Source organism: Metopolophium dirhodum, chromosome 1 (assembly GCF_019925205.1).
Source record: "Metopolophium dirhodum isolate CAU chromosome 1, ASM1992520v1, whole genome shotgun sequence".
NCBI classification, from domain to species: Eukaryota; Metazoa; Arthropoda; class Insecta; order Hemiptera; family Aphididae; genus Metopolophium; species Metopolophium dirhodum.
In genome coordinates, this window is record NC_083560.1 from 19,093,481 (window position 1) to 19,108,177 (window position 14,697).

At 27.3% G+C, this 14,697-nt stretch overlaps 2 protein-coding genes across 2 annotated transcripts in view; one reads left to right on the top strand and one right to left on the bottom strand.

Annotated features, from left to right (window-relative positions):
• Positions 1–14,697, top strand: part of LOC132936367 (uncharacterized) — a 35,309-nt gene that overhangs the window by 316 nt on the left and 20,296 nt on the right. The gene's annotated exons all lie outside the window — the stretch shown is intronic.
• On the bottom strand, positions 6–14,224 carry LOC132936368 (PAX-interacting protein 1-like). Its single transcript, XM_061003089.1, has 13 exons — positions 13,936–14,224; positions 12,660–12,768; positions 12,455–12,580; positions 8,114–8,278; positions 7,904–8,020; positions 7,715–7,808; positions 7,209–7,263; positions 5,745–5,938; positions 5,561–5,670; positions 3,540–3,689; positions 1,661–1,845; positions 537–778; positions 6–451 (listed from the first exon to the last, which is right to left on the bottom strand). Exons 1-13 carry the CDS (start codon positions 13,958–13,960, stop codon positions 434–436), a joined length of 1,590 nt encoding a protein of 529 aa, XP_060859072.1. The 5' UTR covers positions 13,961–14,224; the 3' UTR covers positions 6–433.

A 14,697-nucleotide genomic window follows, 5' to 3' on the forward strand; every position in this document is an offset into this window, starting at 1 on the left:
CCTTTATACTTTAAAATTATATATTAATAGACCTATATATTGTATAAAAGGTACGTAGCACCTAAAATAAGGAACCTATTTTCAAGTTTCCTCCAAATATTAAAAACATATTGTATTAATTTTTTTAATTTAAAAAATGTATTTTATTGTATTTTATTTCATGTACAAAATGATGACACAAATTATTTGATTTGTATTTATTATATTATATACACTATCATAAAGTCATATATAACTAACAATCTTAGTACTAATTATATAGGTAATTATTAAATATATGATAATTTGATTATTATGAAAATTATAACTAAAGTCTTGATATATAAGGTTTTATTACATAAGATTACTGAGAGTGTGCAGTCTTGATTTTACTTTCAAGTGATCATTCGTAAAGTCACATGGAAAATTGATTGCTGTTCTTGAGCAATGACTGTTATTTGAGTTTATTCACCTGAAAAAATGTATTTTGATAACTTTACACTCTTACATGTTAACCACAGACTATATGTATATAAAAAAAATGAGATAAGATATACCTTTTTTGCTTTTTTTGCTTGTCTAGTTGCTTGTCCAGAAGACATACTTGGTTCAGTTGCCATCGGTATAGCTAAAATAGAAGTGGTACTAGTGATATTATGGCCATCGCCGTTATTAACACCCGATGGTAAAAATTCTTGTATAACACATGTTTTCATTTTTATATTTGTCATAGTAGACTTATTAATTCTTTTAGATGGTGAATTTAATTTAATAACTTTGGGACGCTTTTTCCAAGCCGCTGAAAAAAAAAATTGATATTAATATTCAGAATGTATCACTATTTTTGATATTTATCTAGCTATCTTATACAAAATAGTTATGAATTATGGTTATTGAACATTGCGGACGCATTGCAAAAGTTTGAAAAATACTGCATTGATTCATTATTTTTTTTTAACCACATATTTTTTTAAACAAGATGTATTGTAATTAACATAGTAATTAATTGACAAAGTTTGAAATGTTATTTGTTTAAATATGTATTGAATATAATTGTTATGCTTTAAAAATTACACTAGGTTAAAATAACATTGGTAGTTAACGATACAGTTTTTAGTTTATATGGTCTTGAATCGACAGAGTTCTAAATGGCTATTTTTAAAATATACATTGAATATAATCGTCATCATATAGGCGCAAATAAAGATTCAAACTTTTGTGTTTTGTATATCAAGTCGAATACAAAAATGAAGATTCAAATGAAACAAGTTTTATGAAAATGAAAATTTGTATAAATGGAAAATAAAACAATTGTAATTTAAAAAAAAGAGTATTCAAACTCTTGTATTTTGTACATCAAGTTAAATACAAAAATGAAGATTCAAATGAAACAAGTTTTATGAAAATGAAAATTCGTTTAAATGGAAAATAAAACAATTGTAATTTTAAAAAATGAATATTCAAACTCTTATGTTATTTACATCAAATCGAATATAAAAATGAAATTTCAAATGAAACGAGATTTTAACAAACCCCTTTTCAGATATTGCCGATTAAAATATTGTCTATTCTAGTTATTAATCATTCAAATTTTTGCTGGTCTTCCAACATCATTATTAAACTAAAAAAATAACATACAATTTGTAAATATATAAAAAAAAATGATTAACTTATAGCATACCCAATAGATGTGATACTTTGGTGTAGTTAATTTGATATGGATTGGGCAAATCAAATTGTTGGTATTTTTTTCGCTTAAAGTGTTGTAAACCAATGTTTTCACCAAGAAGTATATCAGTGATCCATCGAACATTGACCACTGGTATTTTTAAAGATACAGCTTTTTTTATCATTTCACCTTCTGATCTATAATAACAAATGTAAGTACATTTAATTATTTGGTAGAAAATTATACAATTTTAATCAAATAATAGACTAATAGAGTAAGACACAACTTTTAGTATTTATACTTAATGGTGAAAACTATTTAAAATGGTGGTTTTCAACCTTTTTAAGGCTCTATTAATGAAATAGGTGGAGAAAGGGAGCAGCTGATTTGAAACATAAAAAAGACATTAGTTGTTGTATTTGTATGTTTTGTGCTATTATATTTATTGCTGAGTACGTTTGAAATTATTTTTACGACACTACGAAAAAAAAATATTAAACGCTTAGTGCATATTTAGTGATATTTTAATTTTAAGAGCATATTTCTTAATTTTTGCCATTTGATAATTCATGATAAGTTAATTCTTACAATTTGAAAAATTGGCAACAATAAATAAATATTTATATCACAATGTATCACTTCTTTATTTTGAGTTTTCATTAAGTATTATTGTATTGTGTTTTTCAAATCTTTAATTGACATGTCCCGTTTTTATAATAAATAATTATTAAAAATTATAAAAAAATATAAATATACGTATGTAGGTATCTTATTTGTATAGCAGCTACAGTAAATCTGAATATTCTTTGAGGGAGATTTTTTTCAGCCTCAGTGTATTTATGAAAGTGTAAATTGGTCCGCCAACTACAAAAGGTTGGACCTCCCTGATTTATATAATTATATTTTTCTAATATACTCAAGAGCTTCATAGTATTATGAAATATATCCACTTATTGACTAGTTCAATTTATTAGCAAGTTATGCGTATATAATAAAGCGTAAATTAAAAATGTTCATAACTCACTTAAAAACTGAAGTATCGTATAAAAAACCCACATACAAACACAGATAATTATCTTACCATCAAGTTTCATAAAAGGTCGATTCACCATGATTTTTAAATTAACCCAATTAAACGTGATCTGCTGAACGTAAATTTGGTATGTTATGCACATGTAAGACGGAGACTGTGTACCTTCCTTTTAAACCGTATAAGCTACTCATACAATCCCAAAATATATTTTTGTTTTAAAATATATTTGCGTCTTATTTTAGAATATGGGACCCTCATACTGCAGACAATGCAAGACAAATTGAGCGTGTTCAGCACCGGTTCCTACGCTATGCTAGTATCATACTTAAGATACCTTGTGCACCTCATTAGTATACATCGATTGCTATTCACCTAGGTATGGCCTCCTTGGCCGAACGTTGCCATGTCACAGGTATTAAATTCCTTGCGGGTCTTTTAAATAATAATATAGATTCTCCAGTCCTTCTCTCTCAAATCTCCTTTAAAGTTCCATCCCGCTCAAAGGCTTTCTTCTATGTCCTGCATGCCACCACCAACTATATGGCTAATGAGCCTTTAAGACGCCTAATGTCGTTTGCTAATGCAGACCCTGCCTTTGACGATTTGCCAAATTATTAATGTATATATTTACAACACAAGTTATTGTCATCAGATAAATGTATTCTGTATTAATGTATAGTTGTATAGATTTAATTTTTTTTCTCTCTTTTTTGTAACGAATTCTGTTATCACAAATATGTATTGTTAATGTCAAAAAGGGCTAAGCCTGTTATAACTAGTAAAATAAAATAAATATTTGATGTTATTTTTAATACCTAAATATTATGATTATAATGTGTATTAATTATAAATTCTTACTTTAGAGTAACTACAATAAAAGTATTGCGGGAAATTTTATTGATTACTGTAGCCCCAGTAACTTCAACCATAGCTTTAATTTTATGATATTCATTTAATTGAAAATTGACAATAGCTATTTGTTTATGTTCATATGGTAATTTATCTTCACTGAAACATAGTAATATAAAATAATTAGTTCTTTTTTTTTCATCCTGCACAAAGCAAAAAAAGGTTTAATATTATATAATACCCAATATCTCATATTTTTTTTTTTGGAAATAATTTTATCACATGTGATTTTAAAAATTGATTTTAGATGGTACTTAGAAAAGAGGTCACTCTTTATTTATCTAATAGCTATTAATCACCATCTATACTCTTTACTCTGTTCAAGTTAAAATATATAGTTGTCAGGCAACACCCGTTGTCCCCTCTGTGCCAAATATTTGTAAACCTGCTGTGTAGTATTGCCACGCCCCAACACATATATATTTGCTGCCAATTACGTTTCTTAACTTGAACACAGTATAGTATTACATAAATATTAATTAAATATTAATAATATAATATGATATTATAAATGCAATGTCTTCAGCAAAAATTAAATCAACCTGCTATAATACTAAGAGTAAAATAAGTTACTAATGGCAATAAGTATTAATATAATATGAAAATATATCTTAGATGGTATCCGCTTAGAATCGTTTTTTGTATACAATGATATATCAATATTAATATTAAACATAATTTAAAGTGCTATAGTGTAAAGTAGTAATTATATGAAGTTATCTACTTACATTCATTTTTTATAATAAGAAAAAATAATCAATAACTTATAGAAAACTATTTATATTTTTATTCCTAAATAAAAATTTATCAGTTATAACAATGAAATAGGTATTAGACTAAATTTGTGTTTATTGCAGTTGTTAATAAAAACTAGATAGTAAAACAACCAAAATTGAATTTTTGTAAGTGAACTTTGGTTAAATTATTAAGGAAAATATAGATTGCCCGCAGGGGTGGATTAAGGGGGGTAGGGTGCTTAGTATCGTCCCGCGTATTATTAACTATTAAAAATTAGGTAAGTATAATTTTTGGTACGGCCTTCCCGTGGGCGGTGGCGTAGCATTTTTGAGGTATACTTGTTCGTAGGGCTTACCGTGATTTTGTCGGCAACATATTCGTACACAGATATCACCAACATGAAGTTATACCCTTGTTTACCCGTATTCAGACGTTAATTTAGACGTTTACAGCCACATAGGTGGGGTATGCTAGCGGGGTCGAGTTGTTTACCATTAGCAATTTAATTTTTTCGGTAATTGGTTCACTGTTTTCAAAAGTAAAAAAATTTGTTTTTTTACATCGAAAATTTTAACATTAGTAATTTATTATGAATAAAATTAACAAGAATATTAAGAAAAATTCCAGTTAAGCAAATACCAGTATAACATCTTATTTTAGTAAAAAAACTAGAAATAATGAATATGAATGTGGTGACTCGGATAAAATTTTAAAATTCGTACATTGTATTATGTATCTACATGTTTAAAAAAAAATAAAATGATTATTTAATGTTTTGATACAATAAATTATTGAATTATGTACCTTAATTAATAATTATATAGCAATCTCTTTATCTAATATCCTAAACAAATGTACATTGCAAGACTGATTTTCCTAGACGTTTAAACTTCAAACTATTAATTTTTTTCCATAATAACTAATAAGTACCTTAGGACCATTATACGCAAACTAGCACCCACCATAAAAAAATCCTAGATTCGCCCCTGATTGATCTGGTTTAAGTATTTACTGTAATACATCTATATCTGTATATATACAGTCAAACCTATATTTAAAAAACTTGATGGTTCGTTGAAAAAAAATATGTTAATTGAAATTTAGAGTGAATTATAGACTTATTATAAAATTTAAATGTAAGATTATTAATAAAAATAAATATTTTGTTATATAGAATTTTGTTAAATAGAGGTTCGACAGCACATATATAAATAAAACAAAAAATATTGTACCTGTATGGTATTGGAAAATGGTGAGCTAACCAAGGTTTCAACAATTTTCCTTCACCAATGACGTCACTGAGCCAATAATCAGTAACGCATTTTTTACGTTCATTTAAACCCTGAAAAAATGTATTATAATATATTGTCAAAAATTATTATATATTTACATAAGATATCAATATATTATTTTTACTTTAAGAACTTCTAAATTGTTTTGGGAGTTACCAATAATATGTGTAACCATATTTGTATAATGATATGCAACGGTTCCACCATGCTCCATAACACGATGTTCATCAAAATATAAGTGATTGGTTGCTCCTGCTACTTTTCTAAGTTCATCAACAACCCAAAAATGACAGTTTGATAGGAAACCATAAGGGGATGCTGCAAATTAAATAAATAATTAATTGTATTAATTTCAATCTTTATATTAAACTATATTTTATTAACTATTAAATTTTATATATTTTACATGCAATTAGAACTTAGAATGTATTAAAAGTTAAAAGTTAGTATAATAGCTTTATAGCTATTTATTTTTCATACCCTACCTATATAAAAAAATTAAGATAAGACAGAGATATTTACGCAAAACCGGCTTTCAACAAAATCGATTGAGTTTTTTTGGCTCAACTCGGAACTAATAACCTTAAGTAGTTACTTAAAATGTTCATCAAATGTTGTTATGTAGTTTTAAAAATATTTTGTCTCTTTTTAAGTTGTTTATAACCATGAAAAATTTTCAAATCGATAAATAATTTTTTGCTTGATCAAAACAATTGAAACATTTTTCTACTTAAGTATAACATTACACAACAACATTTTCTAATGTCACGTTTTCGGAAAATATTAATTCAACCTACTTATAATAGAAACTTTAATGGCAATAATATTATAAAATACACTTAGTAATATAGGCTGAAAGACTTTATTACAATGTTTTTATTAAAAAATTATATTTTAAAATATTTTTATCCTTATAATTTTTTAAGTATTTTACTTTTTTGAATGACAACATAGAGTTTTAATTTCATATTCCAAAGCAGAATATTTTTCTAAGTATTTTGATTCATGAAAATTGAATTTAGGACGAGTAGTTTATGAGTTATAAGTATTTAAAGTGTTGATGGACGGAGTGGAGTGGTACAGGGTTACGCAGCAAAATGTTTATCTAAACTTTAAATACTTATAACTCATAAACTACTCGTCCAAAATTCAATTTTTATGAATCAAAATACTTAGAAAAATATTCTGCTTTGGGAATATGAAATTAAAACTCTATGTTGTCTTTCAAAAAAGTAAAAAACATAAGGACAACAAATATTTAAAAATGTTGTTTTTTTAACAACTTGATTCATGTAAAAAAATATTTTCTGAAACATTAATACTTTTTGAAATAATGAGTGTTTTAGGATAAAAGAATCACCTTGTATACGGCAACGTAATAAGCTTATTCTTTTTTTATAATAACATTTACTAAAAATATATTTACCTTATTAGAACAAGGCCACTTAATATTTTAATATTACGTGAAATGATAATAAAAGTAATATAATTTATGATTATTTAATTAAGCGTATACTAATCTCATTGTTTATACTGTAGAATATTAATTTTAATTTATCCAGAAAAGGATTTATATTATATATCTTACGCTGTAACTTAGGAGACTGTATTTGACGCGGAAGTACAAATTTGCTTCCAGCATTCTGAAATACATTCATAAATTAATTCAAATAAACATATTAAGTAAATAATATTTAATCTTTTTACTGAATGACCTTCAATTTGATATACATAGGTACATAAACATATACATTATATATGGGTACCCATGTTGGAGATATTACTTAAATATTTATAAGTTTTTAACACTTGACTGTAAATAAATCGTTTCTTTTTGCCTTATAAAAACTCTTAATTCAAATTGAAGGCTAAACATATATATCATACGTCACATAACATCAGTAGCGAATTTAAGGGGAGAGAGATAGATGGGCCCATTCCCCCAATTAGCCTAGCATATAGGTTAATAATTTGGGCTGTTTTTAAATATTTATATCACAAAACTTGGAAAATGAAAATGGGCCCCTACCCAAAAAAAAAAAAATAATATGCATAACATTATATTTGTTCATTATAAAAAAACATTAAATATACCTGTGATGATGTACTTTGTTGTTTATAATCATGATATATACTTTGAATACCCGCTTTTTTTGATTTTAACTTTTCTATTTCAGACTTTAATTGGCTAATAAATTAATAAAATGAAATTAGTAAAAATGTTCAATACTCAATTAGCACCAAACATAACATATTTAATTTAACTAAAAAATATTAATTTACTTGAGCTCAGCCGAATGCCTTGCCTGGTACAAGTATACCTCTTTTTGCAACAAAATCCTCTTATTTTGCTCTTCATTAAACTTATAATCTGCTGATTTTGTATAAAGATGTGGTATACTGTTTAGTATAAAAATAGAAATAATAAAATTACATAATATAATATTGAAGTTTAAAAATTGCAATATTTTAAGAATTAAAAAGATTTCTTACTCTTTCTTTCCATTAAGCTGATATGAAAATAAGTCATTAATTACATTATCAACAGCAATACAGCTTTTTTTTAAACTTTCCTCCGAGGTATTCAGTTTAGATGTAAGTTCTTCCACTTTTATCTTGTAGATTTTATTGAGTATCAAACGAAGATTTAATAGCTTCCTAAAACCAGTATTCTATATTAATTATAAAAATAAATTATTGATAAGTGGTTTTAGAGTTTCTGTTCTACATATGTTGTTAATTTATCCGGATAATTTGTTGCTGTGATAAATTATTATTGAATTATTATGTTTATAATAATTTTTTTTTAATATTCGTTACTTAATGAGTTCATTAGAAAACCAATTTTAAGAATTGGAATTTTAATTACTTTATAATAAAGTTTAATTTCTTACGAAACATTATATATTTACATACTTTATTATCCTTAAGTAGATTTGATTACTCCCAATATCTAATTAAAATTCAAAAATCTTTTAAATCCCAACCTAAGAAATGTTGGTCTTTTATTAATAATATTAAAAAATCATCTGGTTTACCAAACACAATTTCATTTAACCATAAAACAGCTGATAATGGTCAAGAAATTGTTGACTTATTCAGTCAATACTTCTCCTCAGTATATAAAGATACAGCTCCAACAAATATTATTTCCCAGTCTAATATAGTTCAATCTATTGATTCGTTAAACTCACTTCATATTGAACTCCTAGAAGTTTTCAATGAATTAGATACTCTCTCTCTTACAAAAATGCAATTGGTCCTGATGGTCTCTCTCCTATATTTTTATTTAATTGCAGATTTATACTTTCACCACCTATCACATATCTCTTTAATTCTTGTTTAAATAGTGGCTCATTTCCATCGTCTTGGAAATCCACCTATATTAATCCAATTCTCAAAAAAGGTAACAAATCATTTATCTCAAACTACCATCCCATATCAATAATTTCTATTCTCCCAAAAATATTTTGTAAGATAATAAATGATAAGCTTACACCCATATTTAAAAATATTTTAGCACCACAACAACATGGATTTCGCAATAATAAATCATGTCTTACTAATTTAATAACTATTAAACATTATATAACACAATCATTCTCTAATAATCAACAAACAGATGTTATTTATACTGATTTTGAAAAAACCTTTGATAGAGTAAACCACGATTTATTAATTAATAAACTACAGGAAATCGGCTTTGCAAATCCCCTATTATCATGGTTTAACTCTTTCCTAAGTCAAAGAATCCAATTTGTCAAATATAAAAATTTTATATCAACACCCATAAACGTAATTTCTGGAGTACCTCAAGGTGATCACCTTTTCCCTCTCCTATTTAATTTATTTATAAATGATGCTGTATCCTCCATTACACACTCCAACATTTTATTATTTGTCGACGATGCAAAAATGTACAAAGCTATTTCTTCCCCCGATGATATTAATCTTCTTCAAAGTGATTTAGCTTCATTTAACGAATGGTGCATTTCAAATAGTCTTTCATTAAACATTGATAAATGCCAAATTGTTACTTACTCCAAAAAGCACAATCCCTTGCATTTAAATTACCATATATGTGACATTAACTTACATTGTTCGTCATTGTTTAAAGATTTAGGGATTTTATTTGATTCCAAGCTATTATTCAATGCTCATGTATCAGCGATTAAAAATAAAGCTTTAGCTGTATTTGGTATGATAAAAAGAAACAGTTCCGATTTTCGTGATCCAGTTACTTTAAAATGTCTAAATACCTCACTAGTCCGCTCTTTATTAGAATACGCTCCATTAATTTGGGACCACAATAATGTAGGACATAATGATCAACTTGAAAAAGTTCAAAATAAAGCTCTCAGATTTATAGGTCATAAATGTAATATTCAAAGAACTCCTCACTCTGGTTACGAAAATATTTTAAAATTATTTAACTTAGAACCTTTAAATGTACGTAGACACTTATCATACAACACCTTTCTCACCAAATTGCTAAATAACAAGATTGACGATTCATTTTTATTAAGTCAATTAAATTTCAAAGTCAAAAACCACTACACTCGCAACAATCATTTATATTATATTCCTCATTCATCTAAAAAGTATACGTCATACGACCCCATAAATATTTTAATGCCTTCGGAAAATAGTAAATTATTTTAATAAACATTGAATGTATTTTATTATTATTATTTTTATTATTATAATCATTATTATTATTATTATTATCATTATTATTCCTATTCTTCTATATATTAATCGTTTTATCTATTATTATGTTATATTTTATTATTTTAAATTATATTATATTATTGTTATCTATACAAATATATTGTGAATTGGACTTTTGTCCATATTAATGAATAAATAAATAAATAAATAAATAAATATATTTCACTTTGTAAGATCTATTAATATGCCCGACTTCCGTATATATGTTAGAGGTAATGTATGTAATACGTTATTTTATTAAATAACTAGTTATTCTATAAAACTCCTAAATATGCTCGTTAATATAGAAATTACACGGTTTTACTAGTTAATATATAGAATACTAATTGGGTTTTCACTAATGTATGAAATTTATATCATTAGGTAGATATGAGACTAGATGAGATAGCATACAAGATTTGTTGCCGTTGTTGTTTTATTAATAAAAATAATAATATAAGATAATATTGAACCACACAATTCGGCATAGACTAGACTTGTTAGTTATTAGTGTGAATCATGTATAAAAAAAGAAAAAGTGAAAAAAAAGTATCGTGACAAATTTTATGATTTTTTTGAATTAAACATTAGATGTCAATTAGATCTTATTGATTATCAAAGTCAAGCTGATGGTGAATAAATATTTGTGTCCAACAAAAGTGCTCCACAAAACGGTACATATGTTTAAAAATTATTTACTTTGTAACTCTAAATACCATCCAAAAAGATTGGGTACTAATAAATAAATTGTAAACTGTAAAAAAAATAATAATTTAATAATTCTAACTATAATAATAGAATCAGTTTATAATTAATTATATTATAAAAAACTATTGATTTTTTTTATTTTTATTTGTACAGTAGAACTCCAATTATCCGAACGCCAATCATCCGAACGTCCAATTAACCGGACGAGAAAAATACAGCACGTGCCGCTATTCATACACATGTTTCATAATCGTTTTTAGATTAGATAAAGAATAGGTACTACATATATATTATTCTTAATAATATCCGTCATTCCAACGTAGGTATATTAAAAATTATCGATAATAAAATACATATACATATGTATAACATTTTACAATATTGCCACACATACATAGATATTATTCTTAGTAAGTCAGTTGTTGTATAATCATCGGACGGTATAGTACAATAGTACAATAAAATAAATTATGTGCCAAGTCAGCTTTTTTTTTGTTTTAAATTATGTCACGCATGTACTTAAATTAAAGCTTATTTTGTTTCAGTTGAATATCTAATAAAATTACATATTTGTTTATGGTTACGTGTGTATATAACTTTTGATATATCATATGTCAATCATCCGGATATTTGCTTATCCGGACCACCCTTGACATTAATTAGTCCAGATAATTGGAGTTCTACTGTAATTTGTTTAAGATTTTAGTAATTTTAATAAATTGACGTGAAATAAATGAATATTTATATTTTATAAAACAATGTTGGGCGTGTTTGACTTAATACTAACATTTGATTTTTTTTGTAATTTGTACTAAAAATAATGTAAATAAAATAATAGTTTTAAAAACATTAACTAAACCTTTATTGTTAGTTTATAAAATATCTAGTTAGTATGTAGAATAACTAGTTGAAGTATGTATTTAAGGATTCATTCAATACATTAACTGAAAGTACCGGTAATTCGATAGAATAACTAGCTATTTTATAGTATTACGGAATTTCATACATTAACGCTAACATTTAGACGTAGAAGACCAAAAGTTAAGTTAGTTTAATAATTGAAGCTTTTAAATTATGTATATTGACCGTGTTTTTATTAAAAATTGAAACAAATCTATTTTTAATCGATATTATTATGATTTGGATTAGTACTGTAAATTGATAGCCAAGATCAAATAATAAAAAAAAAAGTATATATTGTCTTGTTCAAATTAGCTAACGTGAACAAATTTTGACTTAGACCACAAGCACCCATAGCTCTATAATATAAATATGCTTGCTTACAAAATATATATGCTTGATAGCCAAAACCAATATTTATATAAGATGTGGAATAATATACAAGTAGTAAATAACTAATGTTCTTATCACTTTTAAATTATATACAATATTCATAGTACGTATAAAAATATTTACTTAAACGAGTCCAGTTCTTCTTTGGTTTTAACTGTAAACCTCTCATTGCCCGATGGATGAAGTTTGACCAATTCGTGTTCATATGAAGGGCATCTACAATTTGGACATAAATTTGGGGAGATTGGGCTGTAAATATAAAATATTATAAAAAATTTAATTTTTTTTCAAACAAGTCTATATTTAAATATTTAGCAATATAATTTACTTTTTCAACCATCGCGTAATACAAGCATCGTGGAATATGTGTCCACATAGTGTAGATGTAGAATAAGTTCCTGAAGGTTCATAGCAAATTGTGCAAGAGAACAATCCCTCTAAAAAAAAAGAATTAATTAATTTGAATTCAATTGGGTAAATATTGTATTCCAAAACCATGTATATCATTAATATTAATAAACATTACTTAAAATATAAATGTAGTTTATGTCTGACAAACACAGAAAATCATTAGAAACATATTATGAAACGTTCATAGATTGTAAGTTTAATCATAACAATTTAATGTAGTGACTAGTGACTACACGTTTTTTCAACACAAAATAATTGTTTTGAATAATTCAAACTATTCAATAAAATAACACAGAATAAACAGCTTAAAGATTAATTGGTGTTATTAAACTTAAAATATATTTTTTTTTATTTTTTATTGGGTAACCCACGGCAACATAGGCCATTGGTTGTGGGGAGGGCACTGTAGGTTTTCTATATTGGGTAGGTTGATACACGTGTGTTGTGTTTGGCAGAATTTCTAATGGGGCACCCGTAGGTTTATGCCATGCCCCAGGGTGGGGGGATGGCGGCACTTGTTCTCCGGACACCGTAACTTGCACGGAGAAAAATGCCGCCCAGTGGTCGAGGATCGAACTCGGACCGGCCGTGCCGAATCCGTCGCGTTAGACTTCTCGGCCACCTCGTCCCCCTTAAAATATATTGTTTTCATATATCCCTGGGAAACACCGGGTAATGTGGACAACGTTTTCCATTCCTAACTATATAATATATAGTGATGGGAATAATCAAATGATTAGTAATCGATATATTTCATAATCGAATGATTTTTTTTATCTCACTACCCGTAGTCATTGGTTTTATAAGTATAGTAATTGGTATAGTGTATACCTAGTGTATATACGAATAATACTATTAGGTATCATTCAGTTGAAGTGAATTTATTATTATTTACCTAATATTGCTTTTGTCTTAAAAATAAATTATAAATTACTGAACTGAGAATCTATAATTCGATTGTTTTGTTATTCGAATGATTTTTAAAATAGATAATCAGATTGATTTGATGAATCGCATCACTAATTATACATAGCTAACCTAACTGAGCGACCAGTATAAACAATTAATAATAATAACAAAACCGACAATAGTGACAAGCAGTTGTACGCACGATGCAATAATAATTGACTACATTATAAATACAAAATATATTGAAATATACAACAATGATAATAATTATGAACTGCACCAACCTCCTGCGTCTGTCGATGCCGCCATGCTGGTACAATTAATTGACGGGGACCGGCGGCGACGGCTAAAGGTAAATTACTTTACGCAATCCAACGACGATTACCAATAATTACAGTAAGAAACCGAAAACCGCGGCGAATCGTCTGCAAATCTGTGCAAATCGTCCACGGCCACACGGATGGGAAGACTCGGAGACGGTGAAAACGGTTTGCGGCGGTGTGGAGAATTGGAAGACGAGCGGAACCGGACACCGGTCCACATGGAACGAAAACGGAATAATAAGCGAGCGAATTTTTCACGTTTTTCAACAAACACTCGGCGTCCCCGTACGAAATTCAACGGTTACCACGGTTGTAGATCTACAACCGGGATGGTTGCTGAACGAACGACAATACGACATAAACGAGTTCGTCCAACTCGTCGAAACGTCAAATGACCGAAAATCAAAGTGAACCTAATTTATAACGAATAAACGAACTCCGTATTCGTTTAAGGCCCACGGATCGCGGTCTGACGCGGCGGGCCGTGATATCGTATATAGATATATAGTATATATGACTATGGCGACGGTCAAGGTCAAATCCTGTATCTAATTACACCGGAACGCTGCCCGCTGCGGCGCTGCAACAGACCGCGTTCTACGCCGTATGTACGGAAAATTGTAATTGTACTAAATGTAATATCAACAATTTTTATTTTAGATTCTGTCCGGAGCGATGAATTTGTTGATTTTACAATGACATGTATTTTTAACTTTTTTTTTT

Excerpts from the sequence above, each read along its gene's own strand:
- LOC132936368 (XM_061003089.1), bottom strand. The coding sequence starts at position 13,960 with ATGGCGGCATCGACAGACGCAGGAG. Across the intron at positions 3,690-5,560 it reads CATTTTCCAATACCATACAG|TGAAGATAAATTACCATATG; the intron begins GTACAATATTTT and ends ACTATGTTTCAG. Across the intron at positions 1,846-3,539 it reads TTTATTGTAGTTACTCTAAA|ATCAGAAGGTGAAATGATAA; the intron begins GTAAGAATTTAT and ends TTGTTATTATAG.